Source organism: Neopelma chrysocephalum, unplaced genomic scaffold (genome assembly GCF_003984885.1).
Source record: "Neopelma chrysocephalum unplaced genomic scaffold, ASM398488v2 Primary Assembly neopelma1_42b, whole genome shotgun sequence".
Taxonomy (NCBI): domain Eukaryota; kingdom Metazoa; phylum Chordata; class Aves; order Passeriformes; family Pipridae; genus Neopelma; species Neopelma chrysocephalum.
The window spans coordinates 3,179,561-3,194,105 of record NW_020897701.1 but is presented as its reverse complement, the minus strand read 5'-3'; the positions used below and the strand labels follow the sequence as shown (position 1 = coordinate 3,194,105).

At 41.6% G+C, this 14,545-nt stretch overlaps 1 protein-coding gene across 1 annotated transcript; it reads right to left on the bottom strand.

The window, feature by feature from the left end:
* Positions 1–518: 518 nt before the first annotated feature.
* On the bottom strand, positions 519–14,543 carry REST (RE1 silencing transcription factor). Its single transcript, XM_027676968.1, has 3 exons — positions 13,643–14,543; positions 7,503–7,586; positions 519–4,600 (listed from the first exon to the last, which is right to left on the bottom strand). Exons 1-3 carry the CDS (start codon positions 14,541–14,543, stop codon positions 2,901–2,903), a joined length of 2,685 nt encoding a protein of 894 aa, XP_027532769.1. The 3' UTR covers positions 519–2,900.
* Positions 14,544–14,545: the final 2 nt, after the last annotated feature.

Sequence of the window (14,545 nt, the reverse complement as noted above, 5' to 3'; positions counted from 1 at the left end):
TATTGAAAAAGACCAAGGAAAAAAAAAAAGCATTGTTTAAAGGGAGATACAGCAATGTAAGACCACCATATATGGTGGGCTACCTGACCTGCACTCCCTCTCAAACACTCAGTATTAGCAGTGCTTAACATTTTAGATACACATAATGCATTACATCCTTGCCTCTTTACTGTAACATAATCCCAAACCTTGCAGAGAATTCCAACACAGTTCTGCATCAACATTAAGTATTTCAGGACATTGTTGATGGGTCTCAGATATAAAGAATCAACTTTTCTTCTTAATATGTTAATAATAATTTATTTTCAGTTTGTCATCTTGTGGTAAGAAACACTGCCAAAGAGGAGCCGACTGTTGTCTTCAAAGAGTTCTTGTCAGATCGAGCACTGAAACCTTGACCACTTCATAGAAATGTGCAGCACAGTATTTCAGAGAACCACCTTTGTTCTTATCTCACAGAGAGAGATTTAGAGTCAGTCAACAGCAACATTTTCATTTAAAAACAAACAAGAAAAAAATTATCAGGCCAGTCCACGAGTTTATTTGAACATAGCTAAAGTCCTTGAAGTCTCTCACAAGATGGCAGAGGCTCTTCGCAAGGATATGAAGGGAGCTATAAGACCTCTACACAGTACTGGAATTCCCAGCAGCTACTCATATCGCTCACAAATGGTGGCAACATTTATATATAAAGAAACACTATTATAAAAAAAATACATCTAAGACTATTACAACTGGTAGTTTAGGAAAAAAATTCAACTAGGTTTATTTTCTTAATGTTTAACATAAATATAGTTGCAACTTGATCTTGAGTTGACAATGATTGTCGCAGCCAAGGTAAGGATTGAACACTATCTATGCAAACAAAAACTCACTATACATTATACAAGTTATTTCTGCCATGAGGGATGCCTTCCCTCTCAAATCTTTGGCCTCCTATTACCAATCTCTCCCAAAAGCAGAAGCAATGTAGCATTGTTGCTCTCTATTCATTCAAGGCAGTGGGTTTCTTTGGAGGGGAAGATGCTGTGGGAACACCCAGTGAAGAATGGGGTTTATTCCAGAACTTAAACATTGAGAGTTATTTGCTACAAAGTGCTCTGACAAATGCTCTGAGCTCTTCAACTCCACTCTCCAAATAACACCCACCTCCAAATTTGCTTTTTTGGAGCTGACAATCAGAGAAGCTGCCCAACTGCTCCCAATGGAAGGGCAGCTAATGACCATCAAAAGAGTGCACAGATGAGACATGGCGGGCTTTGCTTTTTCCCTGCTGGTTTGGATTTTGTTTACACTTTACCACGGGTTGGCTACAAGCAGTAAGTATGCAATCTCTCTTGTATGTGTGTGCTAGAAATGAAATCTGTTTAGAATTAAAAACTCCCAGTATGACACGTAGACCTGAGATGACAATCTTACGTGTTTCTCCCTGCATGGAAGCAGAATGATTTTATTAAATGCAACTTGAATGAATAAGGAGCAGAAATCCCTAGTTTTTTTAATGCCAGGTTTGTTGCTTACCAGTTGATTTATCTGTATTTGTTTGATGGGGTTTTTCTGTGTATGAGATGTCAGATTATATCACTGCTATTTTGGTATTTTAAGCTCATGATGTTTGACTGCTGTCCACCACAGAAATGAATAGGGAAGGGGAAAAAAAAAAATCATCTGGACTTGCAGAATGTGCGAACTGTTTCCACGGAGAGTGATTATTTTACTGTCCAAATTATTAATCAGAATTTATTACTCTGTATGTGTATTCAAAATATCAGAAGTGGCACTTCCATGATAGAATAAATTCCATTAAAAAGTGTTTTGAAATTGCATTGATATCCTTTTACTCAAGGATTATACAATTTTAAAGCCAGTTAAAAATATATAGCCGAGCAGATCATAATTTCAGCAACTTCATGCACAACTAATCACAACCCAGGAAAATAAGAAAAATCTGCAGTATGAAGCATCACAGAAAACTGCCACAGAAAACTGTCCCATGGTAAGCAACAAGTCTGAATGTTTCCAAATAAAAAAAACGTACATACAAAACCAAACATGCATATATAAAGTGTACATGTTCTGCACAAGCACTATTCCTAAAGGATTAAACTGCATAGGTAAAAATCAAAAACAATGTGCAACATTATTAAGCCCTTTAAAGCACAATCAAAAAAAAAAGCAGAAAGTAAAAATAAAAAACTTGTTCCCCCACAACAAAGCCAATTACATATCAGTGATTAAGATATTAATCAAGACAGAGGTTCTCCAATCAAAAGTTGGAAGGACTGCTCTCAAATTTTGGCTTATCATTCATGCTTAGGGGACCTGAAATGTACGTTCATAATTGTAATTAGCATAAACAGTTATGTTCATCACTAGCCAACTTTGATTTCTTTTACAAAGTGCTCTTTATGTAATAGAAGCTATATTCCTGGTAGAAAAACCATCAAGTAGTTTAACACTTTGAACATCAAGACACATTGAAAAGAGCTAAAAAAAATGGGGAAGGGAGGAGGGGACAGAGAGTTGGCTGCTAGAACAAAAACAACTAATGCCAGTGGCTCTATAAACATGCAACTTGTGTATTGCTAGCTCCAGTCTTGTTCCTAAAACTCAGTTTATAAAAGCACTGCATATGCTAATAGACTAGAAGCTTACACTCACTTTACAGGACAGAACCTCATACCCCCTACCTGCCTTCTCTAATTAAGAGATCCAATAGTTAATGAGTTCACCATTACACACAAAGTTGTCAAAAATATTTTCAACTTCAAAAAAAAAAAAAACAAAAAAGAAACCAATGCAGACACTAAAGGAAACCGTGCTTAAAAAAAAATCTACAATATCTGTACATAAGCTGTGTAAGATCTTACAAAAGAAGATTCTCCAAACAACTGCTATTTCTATTCCTGCCCTTTTGCTGCCTTCTCAAGATAATACACATTAACTAGGTGCCGGTTGAGGTGCTTGCTGTATTCACCTTCCTTTTTAAATGAGCGGTCACAAAAAATGCACACATAGTTCTCCCTGGCCACTGTGGTGTCTGGAGCTCCTTGTGATGTCTTTGGACTTGTTTCCTCTTGTACAGAGCGAGCACCATTTAACCCCGAGTCATCACTTCCTTCTGATATGTTGTCACTTATGTCGCTGCCTTCATGGCTGTGGATGCCCTCATCCTCATCCATTTCCTGAGATTCATTCACTGCTGTGTTATCCCGAGATAAGGCCAGAGCTACTTTAGGGCTCTGTGTACACCCTTCTGGAGGCACGGGTGCTGGCACAGCATCTCCTGTTGGCTCTGTCGCTGGCAAGCATGTCTTGGTCAGGTCCATCAGGTCTGAGTTGCTCACAGGTTCTGCCACAAAGGTTTCCTCTGGTTCCTTCTCAGGTGCCAGATCTGGTACCACATCCATGAGCACGTCCAAGCTTTTTTCAGAAGACACTGCATGGGAAGATTCCTCAGAGCAAGTGTCTTCCCCTTTGTCGGCCTGTCTCTCCTCCTCTTTTGCACCAATAGTGTCTTCGCTCTCTCCTGCTGCAGCAGGCATTTCTTGGTCCTCTACCTCAACTTCTGTGTTTGCATCCTGAACTGGCAGACAGAGCTGCTCTGGATCTTGGATGCAGTCTCCTTTGGGATCAGTGCTCTCCCCCTTGAGAGCATTACCACCGCTGTTGTTTAATGCCACTGTCTCAGTGGGATCTTGCTCCTTCTGGTTACTGCCCTCAGTGTCCGGCTTCACGCATCCATCATCTTCTGTGATATGATGCTCATCCAGCATCTCCTTTTCCTCGATCTTTTCCTGATTGAGTTTATTGCTTTTTTTATTGTGCTTAATTTTCAGAGCTTTCTTTTTTCTATTTTTCTTGAGGCAAAAAGTTTGCTTTTTAGGCTCCTCCTCTGGTACAACATCACTTTTTTGAGTTTCCTGGCAGTCTCTGGGTTTAGCTTCCACTTTCTTTTTCTTTTTTGTTACTAGTGAGGTATCATTTGCTGGCTCTTGCTTTGAGGAAGTTGCTTCAGTCTCTGCCTTTCTTTTGACCTTCTTTGTTTTACATGTTTTCTCAGTACTTTTCTCAGTTTTAATATCCATCTCCTTGTTTTCTGAAGCTGATTTCCGACTTCTGGTTGTCACCTGGCCTGCAGAAACATTGCTTGTTGATTTCTTTTCCTTTGCCAAATTATCTTTTTTCTCCACCTTCACAATTTTCTCAGTTTTCTTTGCAGCTGCATCCCCTTTTGTTGGTTCCTTCTCCACTTTGTCATTAACGCTCTCAGAAAAGTCAGCTTCACTCTTTTTAGTCCGTAGCTTCACCTTTGAAACATCCATGGTGATGTCAGCACAATCGGGATGCCTGGATTTGATGTGATACTGCAGGTTACATTTTTTAGATGCTGCATAATCACAAACAGGACAGAGGAACTGGCGCGGATTGACGTGGAGCTCAACGTGCTTTTTGAAATTGCTGCGGTCAGCCGTTTTGTAGTTACAGTGCGGGCAAATCAGAGGCTTTGGCCCATTGTGAACTTGCCTTGCATGACGAGTTACTTCATGCTGGTTTGAGGCCACATAGCTGCACTGATCACATTTGAATGGCTTCTCACCTAGGGAAGGAAGGACGGAAGGGAATGATGGTGATTATTAAGTATGGGGGTTGGGGAGCATTCAATTCCCACTAATACAGATAAAGAAATATGAAACTCAAAAAGGATAAAAAAAAATTATCCATGCGCCTTTAAAATTAAGCGAAGTCAACATAAGAAATCCACAAGTCACAAACACATTCACAGGACACTAAGAACAAAATACAAGAAAAGAAAGAAGGGGTGAGGGTTGGGAGGAAGGGGATCCAAAACCAAACAAGCAGTAACAACGTCACAGGTTCTGGCTAGGCATACATACCGGCAGAGATCTCTCTACAGTAATATTAGCAAATGGAATCCATACCCAACTGGTCCATTGAATGCATTGTAGAAAAATGGAAATGTAACATTTGATGAATAGCAGTTTCACACAAACGTTTCAAAAAAGTCCAACTTTACACAGATTTAGCATATTTCATGTTTTCATTGAAAAGGAAATGAGGGAAAAGAAGCAAGCAAAAACCTAAGCACACGAAAGGGGTGCCCAGATGATCTTTACCTCTGAAAAAGTTTAGTTCACTGTTTTGGTGTCACAAACACATGATGTATTGGCTGCAGGCTACTCTTGGCAAGCCAATCAAATGCAGACCGAAGCCATCATCTTACTACTGAAATCTGCATTTACAGTTGTGCAACAACTCTTGTAGAAGTGTTCTGCTTAGTGCATGCTGCTGCAGCAGAAGTGGCTTTTCACTTACACATCACAGCAAATAGGAAAAACACTTCTAGTGCAACAACTCAAGTCCAGAAATAGTCTGAGAGCATGTGTGAATTCAGCTGAGGAATTTGGGATGCTTCTGAGGTCTGAACCAGCATCTCAAAAGTGACCCACAGAACTCATGCCTGCCGCTTCTTCAATAAGCTGAAAATCCACTCCAGTCCCTTCTGCTCATGGTACAATAATGCTTCTCCCACCCCTGCAACCTGCTGCCCTGGCACTGCCCATGCTCAAGCTGGTCCTCCAGAGCATGACTGAGGAAACCAGACAGCTTGCAGTGAAGATATGGTGCCTGTTCATGCGTTAACCACATGGTTGATCTGCAACACCCTCAAAAACTCTAGAAAAGGCTGTGCTGCCTCCCTGGCAGGAAGGATGGGGTCATTTGTTTAAGAGTCCAGATCACTTCATGTCTGCCTGCAGCATCTCTTTATTATTTAAATAAGAGCTAGTTTGTTTCCCTCCCTCCCCACTTTACGTCCTTCCTTTTTCCCCTCACTTCCTGGTGACATTTTCCACAAGTTTAAGCTTGATGTGCTTACTGCTCATCCTGCATCCAAGTATGGAGCCTTACCACCTACACTTCAAGGCACAATTCTGTGTTACCTGCAGTAAGGACAAGAACAGCCTGTGTCTTACATACACACAAACAAGCTGTTCTAAGTACACAGAGTGCTCAGAGGTAGCTGTAACAAGGTAGCTCAAAGACAGTGTGTGAAGACTTTGTCCATCACCTCTAAATCCAGGGGGTTTATTGCACAACTGAAAAGGACACGTACCAACACGGCTAAAAAACCAGCTGTGAATTAGGCTATGGCACCAGCTGGCCTTAAAAAGTCAGCCTGTGAACTGCAGGAGTCCAGAAATTGCCACAGAAAAGGTTCAGTTGCCTGGGCAATGCAGCAAAACATGCAATAGAATTTAGAAGAGCTAATAATACAACATCCCTGATAGCAAAAGTCATGCCCTCTCTCTCAGACCTTTGAGGCAAGGGTCACAGGCAGATCCTATTCCTTATCTCCTTCAGATTTTAGACTTCCTTGCACTGAACAAGGGGAGAGTAATACATTCCTGAAATGGTTTTCAGGTTCAGTATTGACCAAACTGTTTGCAAATTCAGTTTGGCTGAACCATAGTTTCAGCCAAAAATGGTTTTCATTTCTGGAAGCAGAATACTGCATTCACAAAATTCTCAAACCAAAACACTGACACGTCATTTTAAAGTTGGCTATTTTTAATGGCTCCAAGCCCCCCCTCCACTACAGTTAAAATTGCCTGCATTCTGCTTTCAATTAAAAGCCACATCTATTGAAATTGAAACAATTACTGTTCAGGAGATCTTCACTCCTGTTTGCTAGCATTAGGAATTCACCCTGGTCTGGTCAATTTACGTTTCAGCAAACCAAAAGCACAGGCTGAGATTTACCTAAACTCCCCTGCAAGAGTGATAAAGAACAACTGTGCTTGTGTCTGTGGTGTTACAACTCACAAAAATGCTGCAAGAGAACTAGAACAGATGTTTATTACACCACCAGTAATGGGAAATAAAGGCTAGTGAAAACTGCTATTTTGGCTTTTAATGCCAAAAAATTGAGTCACTTGTGAACAACTTCTGAGTTTGCTTTTTCTCCTCTGTGTCTCCTTGACATAAGCAGACAGTAATTTACATCACCTCAGAACCCCTAGATGAGATGAAATCCCAGACATCATAGAGAAGACTCTCAGCTACTCAAAATTTTCCCAGCTTCACTGATTTGAACTCAGCTATGGCAGCAGACAGAAGACAAGAATTTGTTCCTATATCATCACAATGCTGTATTTATTACTAGATTACTAGGACTACTAGAGCAGCCCTATGAACCTCAGAATACATCTTGGAAAGTAAAAAGGAAAGAAAAAGATATATTCCTGTTATCCCTTTTATTCATGACTTAGCATTTTCTTAGCAAGTAGAGACAACCTTCCCCATTAAAAGAGGAGCTAAAACTCAGGCTGTACTGAATGAGATGGCATCTCACACAGAACTGGGCAGCCTGCTCTAGGTGAACGGGGTGACCTCCAGAGGTCCTTTCCAACTTCAACCACGCTGTGATACTGTGAACCATCCCCTTTTCCTCAGCCCCGCTGCTGCCACACCTTACCAACCTGAGTGGGTGCGCATGTGCCTGGTTAAATGGGTCTTCTGAGAGCTGGAATAGGGACACATAGCACACTGATAGGGTCGCTCTCCTGCAAAAACAAATGGCAAATTAGTTACTGAAACACAGCAGATTCCCAAATCTGGTTACCAATCCACACAGGTGAGGCTGTCACAGCCCCTCAAGTTGTATTTAAGGGCACATTATCTCTCAGCAAAGGGAAACAGTGAGAATCACATGCCCGAGCTGGACCAGCACAATGTGTCGTGCCCAATGAACGAGGATAATAAAAAGGCAGAATATGAGAGAGGCACATCCTAATGTCCACCTGGGGTCGACAGTGACCTCGGGCAAAAAGTGATGAGGACAGACACCTTTAAGAAGCCTTAAGCCACCAGATCTGACTTTCCTACAGCATTTTCTCCCAGCACTCAGAAGATGACAAAAGATACAGATCCTGTAAGAAATTAGGTATGTTCTTGCTTCACATAACACCTTACCTGAAATCTCAGTGTTTAATTTGGATTAACATGGGGCATAACCATCTGTTCGGCGTGAATGTGCATTTCCCAGAACACATGTGCAGATAGAGACCATGTCTCTACTTTCAAAGTTTTACTGGCAGAGTGAAACCAGCTTGCAGCATGGAAAACCATGATGCCCTGCTCAGTGAAACTATGCCGCTAGCAAAATCTACCAAAAGCGTAGCAGCAACATTTATTTTGAAGACTCAAAACCATCTGCCTGAAGACTTATTGGTTTTGGAGAACTAATGGAAACTAACCTGTCATAAATTATATCTCCACAAGAGAGAATTAGCTTGCAATCATAGCTAAAAATTATATCAGTACAATGATACTTGAAAATCCTTTTCAAGTGAAGACAAGCCCCAAACAAAGGCAGACAGTTTTAGAATTAACATCTGTAGGCAGGTCCAGATAAGTAACAGGGCCGTTTGCCCCAAACTACTAGTACAGCCCAGAGACCTAGGTAGCCTCATCTCCGCTAGACGTTGTAAAAACATTTTTCAGTCTCAGGTGGACACTCTCAACAAGAAGAGAGGAAGGAAGCTGAAGTGGGAAAAGGAAGTTACTTGGTTGTAATATTTATTCAAGTCATAGTCAGAATTACACTACACCATTTTGCTAAATTTGCTACATATGAAGCATACCAAGGTGCTCCACAAATTGTGGAGACCTGGACATCAGCGAAAGCAAAAGCCCTGCACACAAACCGTGTGTTCCACTTACAGAGGTATAGCTCTATCTGTAGCAGCAAAGACCTGCATCTGCCAGCATGTGATGTGAGGCTCCACTGCTGGCCTGTGCCAAACAGCAGTAGAAGAGGTCTTTGTAATGCAGATTAATCCCACATTTCTTCTCCCATCAAACATTTATCATTCTTCATTAAATCAGCAGTTTAAAGTTAAATTCACCCTAACAACAACAACTCCCCTCCCTTTCCAATTAGAACAAGGTAGGAGATTGGTGCAATACACACAATTAAGATTAAGTCATGTATAAGGGAGGGTTAGTCCTTTTGTTATAAAGAAATGGTTTTGTTTTTACGTGACTCCTTACAATTAGAAAATATGAGGCCAAAGGTCCTGGAATATTCAGTCACGTCTTCTTTCCATTACCTGAAATTTCACTTCTGTAAAGTTACCTGCAACATTAGGAATGTGGAAAAGGCTTTTACTTCCATACCCTTTTTTACATAGGGCACAGCAACAAAACATACTATTTATGTACGATGAATGCAACTAATTTAAAATGTGTTATTGCCACTTGAGAATTAAATGCATGACTACATTGTAAAGGCTGTTTTGTAAAATACTATTCCCCAAAGGATTGGTATTGTAATTTAACAAGTTCATTCATTACATGCAAAAAAGCCACCAAAAAAACCTCTCCAGAAGACACTGACAGAATAAGCCCCAAACTAGCAAAAGCTTAAGCATGCACTTAACTTTATGCAAATGAACATGCAGACTGACATCAGTGAACAAGTTTAAGACCATCTTGTTGAGGAAACTATCCAATCTGACCATTCAGGAGACTCTCTGGCAGTCACACTCCCAAGGCCAGACTGCGGGACTGAAGGCCCTTCACAGCAGGCAGATCCAGTGAGCCGACAGATGCCCCGCTTGGCTCCCCACACACCCCACTCTCACAGTCAAACCAGGTTTCTTTACCGATCAGACCCTAAGTTTCCCATAGGAGAGTCTCAGATGTCTCAGCAGTAACACAGCAACAGTCCAAGCTGGTGCCTCCAAGGAGGACCCCCAACAATGGAATCTCTGGGCTTTTATACCCGCATGCAAGTCTCGCTTTTCCTCCCGGGTCTTCTGCTCCTGTTGAGTCCTTCCGTGCCCATCCACCTCAGTGGACAGTGGAATCACCCGTTTTCCTCTCCTTTGTTATCCAAAAGGTTGGCAGTTCATGGCTCCTGCTGTGTGTCTCAGTGTCTATTCACCTGGCTGGCCTCACCAGTAAAGGGTTGGCTCTGTGGGCTCCCACCCTGAGCTCAATCTGCATCTCAAACTGCAGCTTGCAAACCGAGCTACCTCCTCCAAATGTATTCAACGATCTCTTTATAAAGCCTTTTTTACAATGCCCTTAGAGCTTCCGTCTGCTTGAAACGAAACTGTTTCCATCAAACTTCCACAGTGGCAAGCAAGAAAGATCCCCTGTGACAACCAAAATGTAAAAAACCCCACAACAAAAAACCACAAAAAAACAAACAAACAAAAAACCAAAACAAAACAAAAAAAAACAGTCCAAAGCTAGATGCAGAACACTGTGACTGCCTGAAGCAGATGTCTTATTCATACAGCCTTGCAGATTACTTTCAATGAAGTTTTCTAGAAATTGCTTCTAACAAGTATAACAGGAGAAAAAGGAAGAGAACAATGCTGCACTGTCTTGCACATAGTACAGCTCCAGGATCAGCAGCAGGTAAATCAAGTCAAAACTTGGTCTAAAAGGTCTAACAAGCACAAACGAGCCCACATAGGTCTGTCCCTGACACAAAGAGTCCTTTCTGCCCAAACAGCAGAGAGATTGCCCTGAACACCTCCACCACCCACTCCTGTCCAGCAGACAGGCTCTTCCAAATGTAGCTTTCCCAGGTGACAAGCTTATGACCATCTGTAGAGTCCTTGAAACACTCCTTTGCCCAAGGTCCCCCACATTTGTCAGCAGCCTGCCACACAAGCACTGTCACAAGCTGCAAGGCATCTTCCAGGACAGGGCAGATTCATGGACACCTGCTTTTCAACACGGATGCAAGCAACAGGCAAGCAGATAACCTCTGCCTGCCTTTCCGCAGTCCCTAAACATGCAGAGGATAGGTATTTTTCCCAATCACTGAAGGTACTAGCATACAGCCCCCTTCTCTGCTCCTGGCCATGTGCTCTGGCATTTCCATGTGTCCCTATTAAGTCGATTCAGTTCACTAACCAGCAGAAAACCAACCTGGGGAAGAGAAAGGGAGTATTGCTGCCATTTTAGTGAGCTGAATCAACCAGTCCCAGGACACGGGGAGAAAACCGAGACTGCCTTTCTCCAGCAGCAAAGGCAGAGCATTTGATCCTGTGAAACTCCACTCTGTACAATCAGTGTTTCAGAAAACTGTATGACTCTAACACAGTAGAATCCAATTATCTGCAAGAAGGCATTCTCCCACACAAAAAATAGTCTGGTGAAGCACAAAAAACAGGAGAGAAAGATAAGTATTTATCCAAAATTATTTAACTTCTTTTAGCAATCAGGAAACCAAAGAAACAAGCAATTCCAACTCTCTTAACATTCTGAACCCATAAAATAGGAAGAAAACTATGTATGTATTCAATTCATTTTTTCCCAATAAATATTTTTCTTAAGTTTTAAATGAAAACTATAATCCAAAGCTATTTTAGTATCATTCAGTTTTTATTAAATTCAGTATTGTTATGTGAACAGTCTGTAAATACTTTTGCCTATAAAATATCTGTATTTTATTTTCAAGTTTTTTGGGGCAGGGATTGTTTGGGGGTTTTTTGCGCACTGTGGTTTTGTTTGTGTTTTTTAAGGCAACTTATTACACACTAATATCAGCAAAAACTTTTAGCTTGGTGTATAAATATACCTGCCATGAGCTTATCCATTCTTGTAATACTCTTCCTTTAGTTTTAATTCTCCCCCACAAAATCAATGTTACTGGGAACAGGGCACATTGCTAAATCATTCTACTAACATATTTGAAAGCTTTTTATCAAGTGAGAACAGTCTGAAAGACATTAACTATGTAGTTATCAAGTAGTAAAGAAACACCTACTTCAGCTTAATTAAAATAACAAAAAGACACAGCAAACCAAAGAACCAGAAACCTTGACTGTTTTTAAAGGAGAAACAAGGAACTGGATTTTTTTAAAATTTCAATACAGTTCACTGGTAAATTGGTCAAATGCTGTGATAACAGAGCGCTTCCTCAGCAAACATGCTTTCATGTTCCTGTAAAACTCAACATGTTAGTTCCTGTAAAACTCAACAAATGATTTTGGAGATCAGAAAGGGGGACCTAATGTCATGTACAAACACAAGCAGGGATGAATTTAAAGTCAAGACAAATGTAAAACAGACAAACCCAGCATTGGCTCACACATGGCCATGAGTTCCCCACATGATTGACTTTTTTTCCTATTATTTTGCCATTTTTACCCGGTCTCTTTCCTGTTACCTCCTACAATACACACAAAGAAAATGAACTGGAGGATAAACCACACCATTTTGCTAATGCCTCTCACCATAATCTTTGTTTACTTGTTTAGGAAAAAAATATTTATACAGGACTGATTTTTAAGCTGATGGTATCCTCTGAACAACATCGTTCAACTATTGTTAAGAAAATAATATGTCTTAAAGTACTAAAAATGCCAGCAGATCCTCGCAGCCCCGACAAAGCAGATACTAAAGCGAGCTGAGGAACACAAACTTCTGCACACTTAAGCTCAAGCCCAGCCCCAAGGCCTCTGGAGTGCTCATCCCTTCCAGACAGCTGCAGACAACTAAACCGAAGCCTCCAAACCATTCATGTCACTGCTGTAACAAAACATGATTTTAAAGGAGAAACTCCCCAGTGTTTTGCTCAACCGGCATAATCTACAATGAAGGGGATCACGCATGCTGGAGGATGGCTAGCAAGTCTCCCCTCTCCTCAGAAAAGGCCTGACATGGTGGAAATAAAAGCTTCTAAGAATCTGCAAGGAAGGTCTCAACTGCTCTCCCACTTCCACAAAAGGGATCAGGAAGCAAAGCATCTCATGACACAAAGAGTAGAGATGGCCATGATGTCCCCTCCTAGAAGGGAGTTTTGTTATGCTTCAGGACTCCCCACGTGAGAGGCCGGTGAGGGTCTCTGATGCAAAGCAAGGTATTTCCTAAGTCACCTGAGGTCCCACCTCACAGGACAGCAGCAACAGTGAAGGTCTTCTGATTCCACTTGCTATAAACTAGAGAAAAAGGGGGCCTCACACTGTTCCTTCCGATTACAAATCGAGGTTAGGGTAAGTCAGGAAATCAGGCCAAAGACTCCCTCGTAGGCTTCCTATAGAGCAACAGAAGTATGTGTCTACTTCTGGCTACTGCAATGATGCAGGCCCCAGATAAAATGAAGCCCCTGTACATTAAAATGAATTAATTCACTACTCTTCTGACTTTGTAGATGCTGGAGGGCTCCTCTGCATGGGAGTATCAGATCTTTCTTCTCTGTAATTACACCATAGTCAAGTTTCAGCTCAGTCTGAAAGCACCATTTTCAAAACTACCTAGAGGATTTAGGCACCTTCTGTCAACCAAACAGCTTGTTTTGGTTTTAGAGTACATCAGTTTTAGGTGTTGTAGACCCTGGCAATCATCACAGGTACACTTTGTCATGCCCTCTTCAAAAAATAGGCTCACAATTACTAAACAGGATGCTCTTTATCTCCTCTTGGGTACCTGACATTTCCTCAGTCTTCTAGGACTGCAGACTGGAGCTCAAACCAAATTCCACAAGTCTATAACCTGCTAGCACCAAGAGAGAGCTTGTTCCATCAGGGTGGAACATTCACCACAGATTTCTCAGTAGTCTTACTGCACTTCAATCAAAAAAAGATTAAAGACTTACCTGTGTGAGTCCGAATATGCTGAATATAATTGTTCTTCCTATCTGAAAAATAGGAGCACTCTGAGCAGGTATACACTTTTCTGGGAAAATGATTTCTTAGGTGTTTCTTCCAGTGATATTCACTGACAGTAGTGTAAGTGCATATGGTACACTTGTAGACTCTCTCATTTTCCCCTGCTTTGTTGTGGTGCTTCAAGTGAGCCAGATAGTGATCATATCTGTTAGTGTTATAGCCACAGCGATCACAACGGATTGGGCCCTTAGAGAAATCCACCTCTTCTGCAGTGCAAGAATCAGACTCTTTCACTTGTGCTTGCTTTTCTGCATTTTCTTCCACAAAGAATTTCTTAGCACTGTGAACTCTGATATGATGCACAAACTCCTCTTCGGATTCTGCCTCATACTGGCAAGGCTTACAACGGAATGGTTTGCTCTTCAAGCTCTTACACTTGTCCTCTGTGCTTTCTAGAGTAGATGGTGCTTCCAATGACACATCTTTGTCCACACTGGGTGCCTTAGGAGGGGAACAAGCAGCTGGACCTTGGCTTTCCACACTAGGAACCTCAAGGGAGCTTAATTCCACACTTTCAGGTGCCTCACGATCACTCTCCGCAGCCTGGGTATCTTCCATACCATCTGCATCACTATCTGAGAAGTTACTGTCCCCCACCGTTGTCAGTTCTGCCATCTGTCTCTCTTCTCCAACCAGGTAATCACAGCAGTTGCCATTAACTTCTCCTGTTAAGGCCACATTTGCTAACATAATAAGCTGAGGAGCTGCCAGCTCAGCTTTAGAAAGGTCCTGTAAGTCATACATGTCATTGGGCAATGCCATGCCAATACTAGTACTGCCAGGAAAGAGGCTGTTCCCACCAGACTGTCCCAGCACTTGAGTTGCCATGG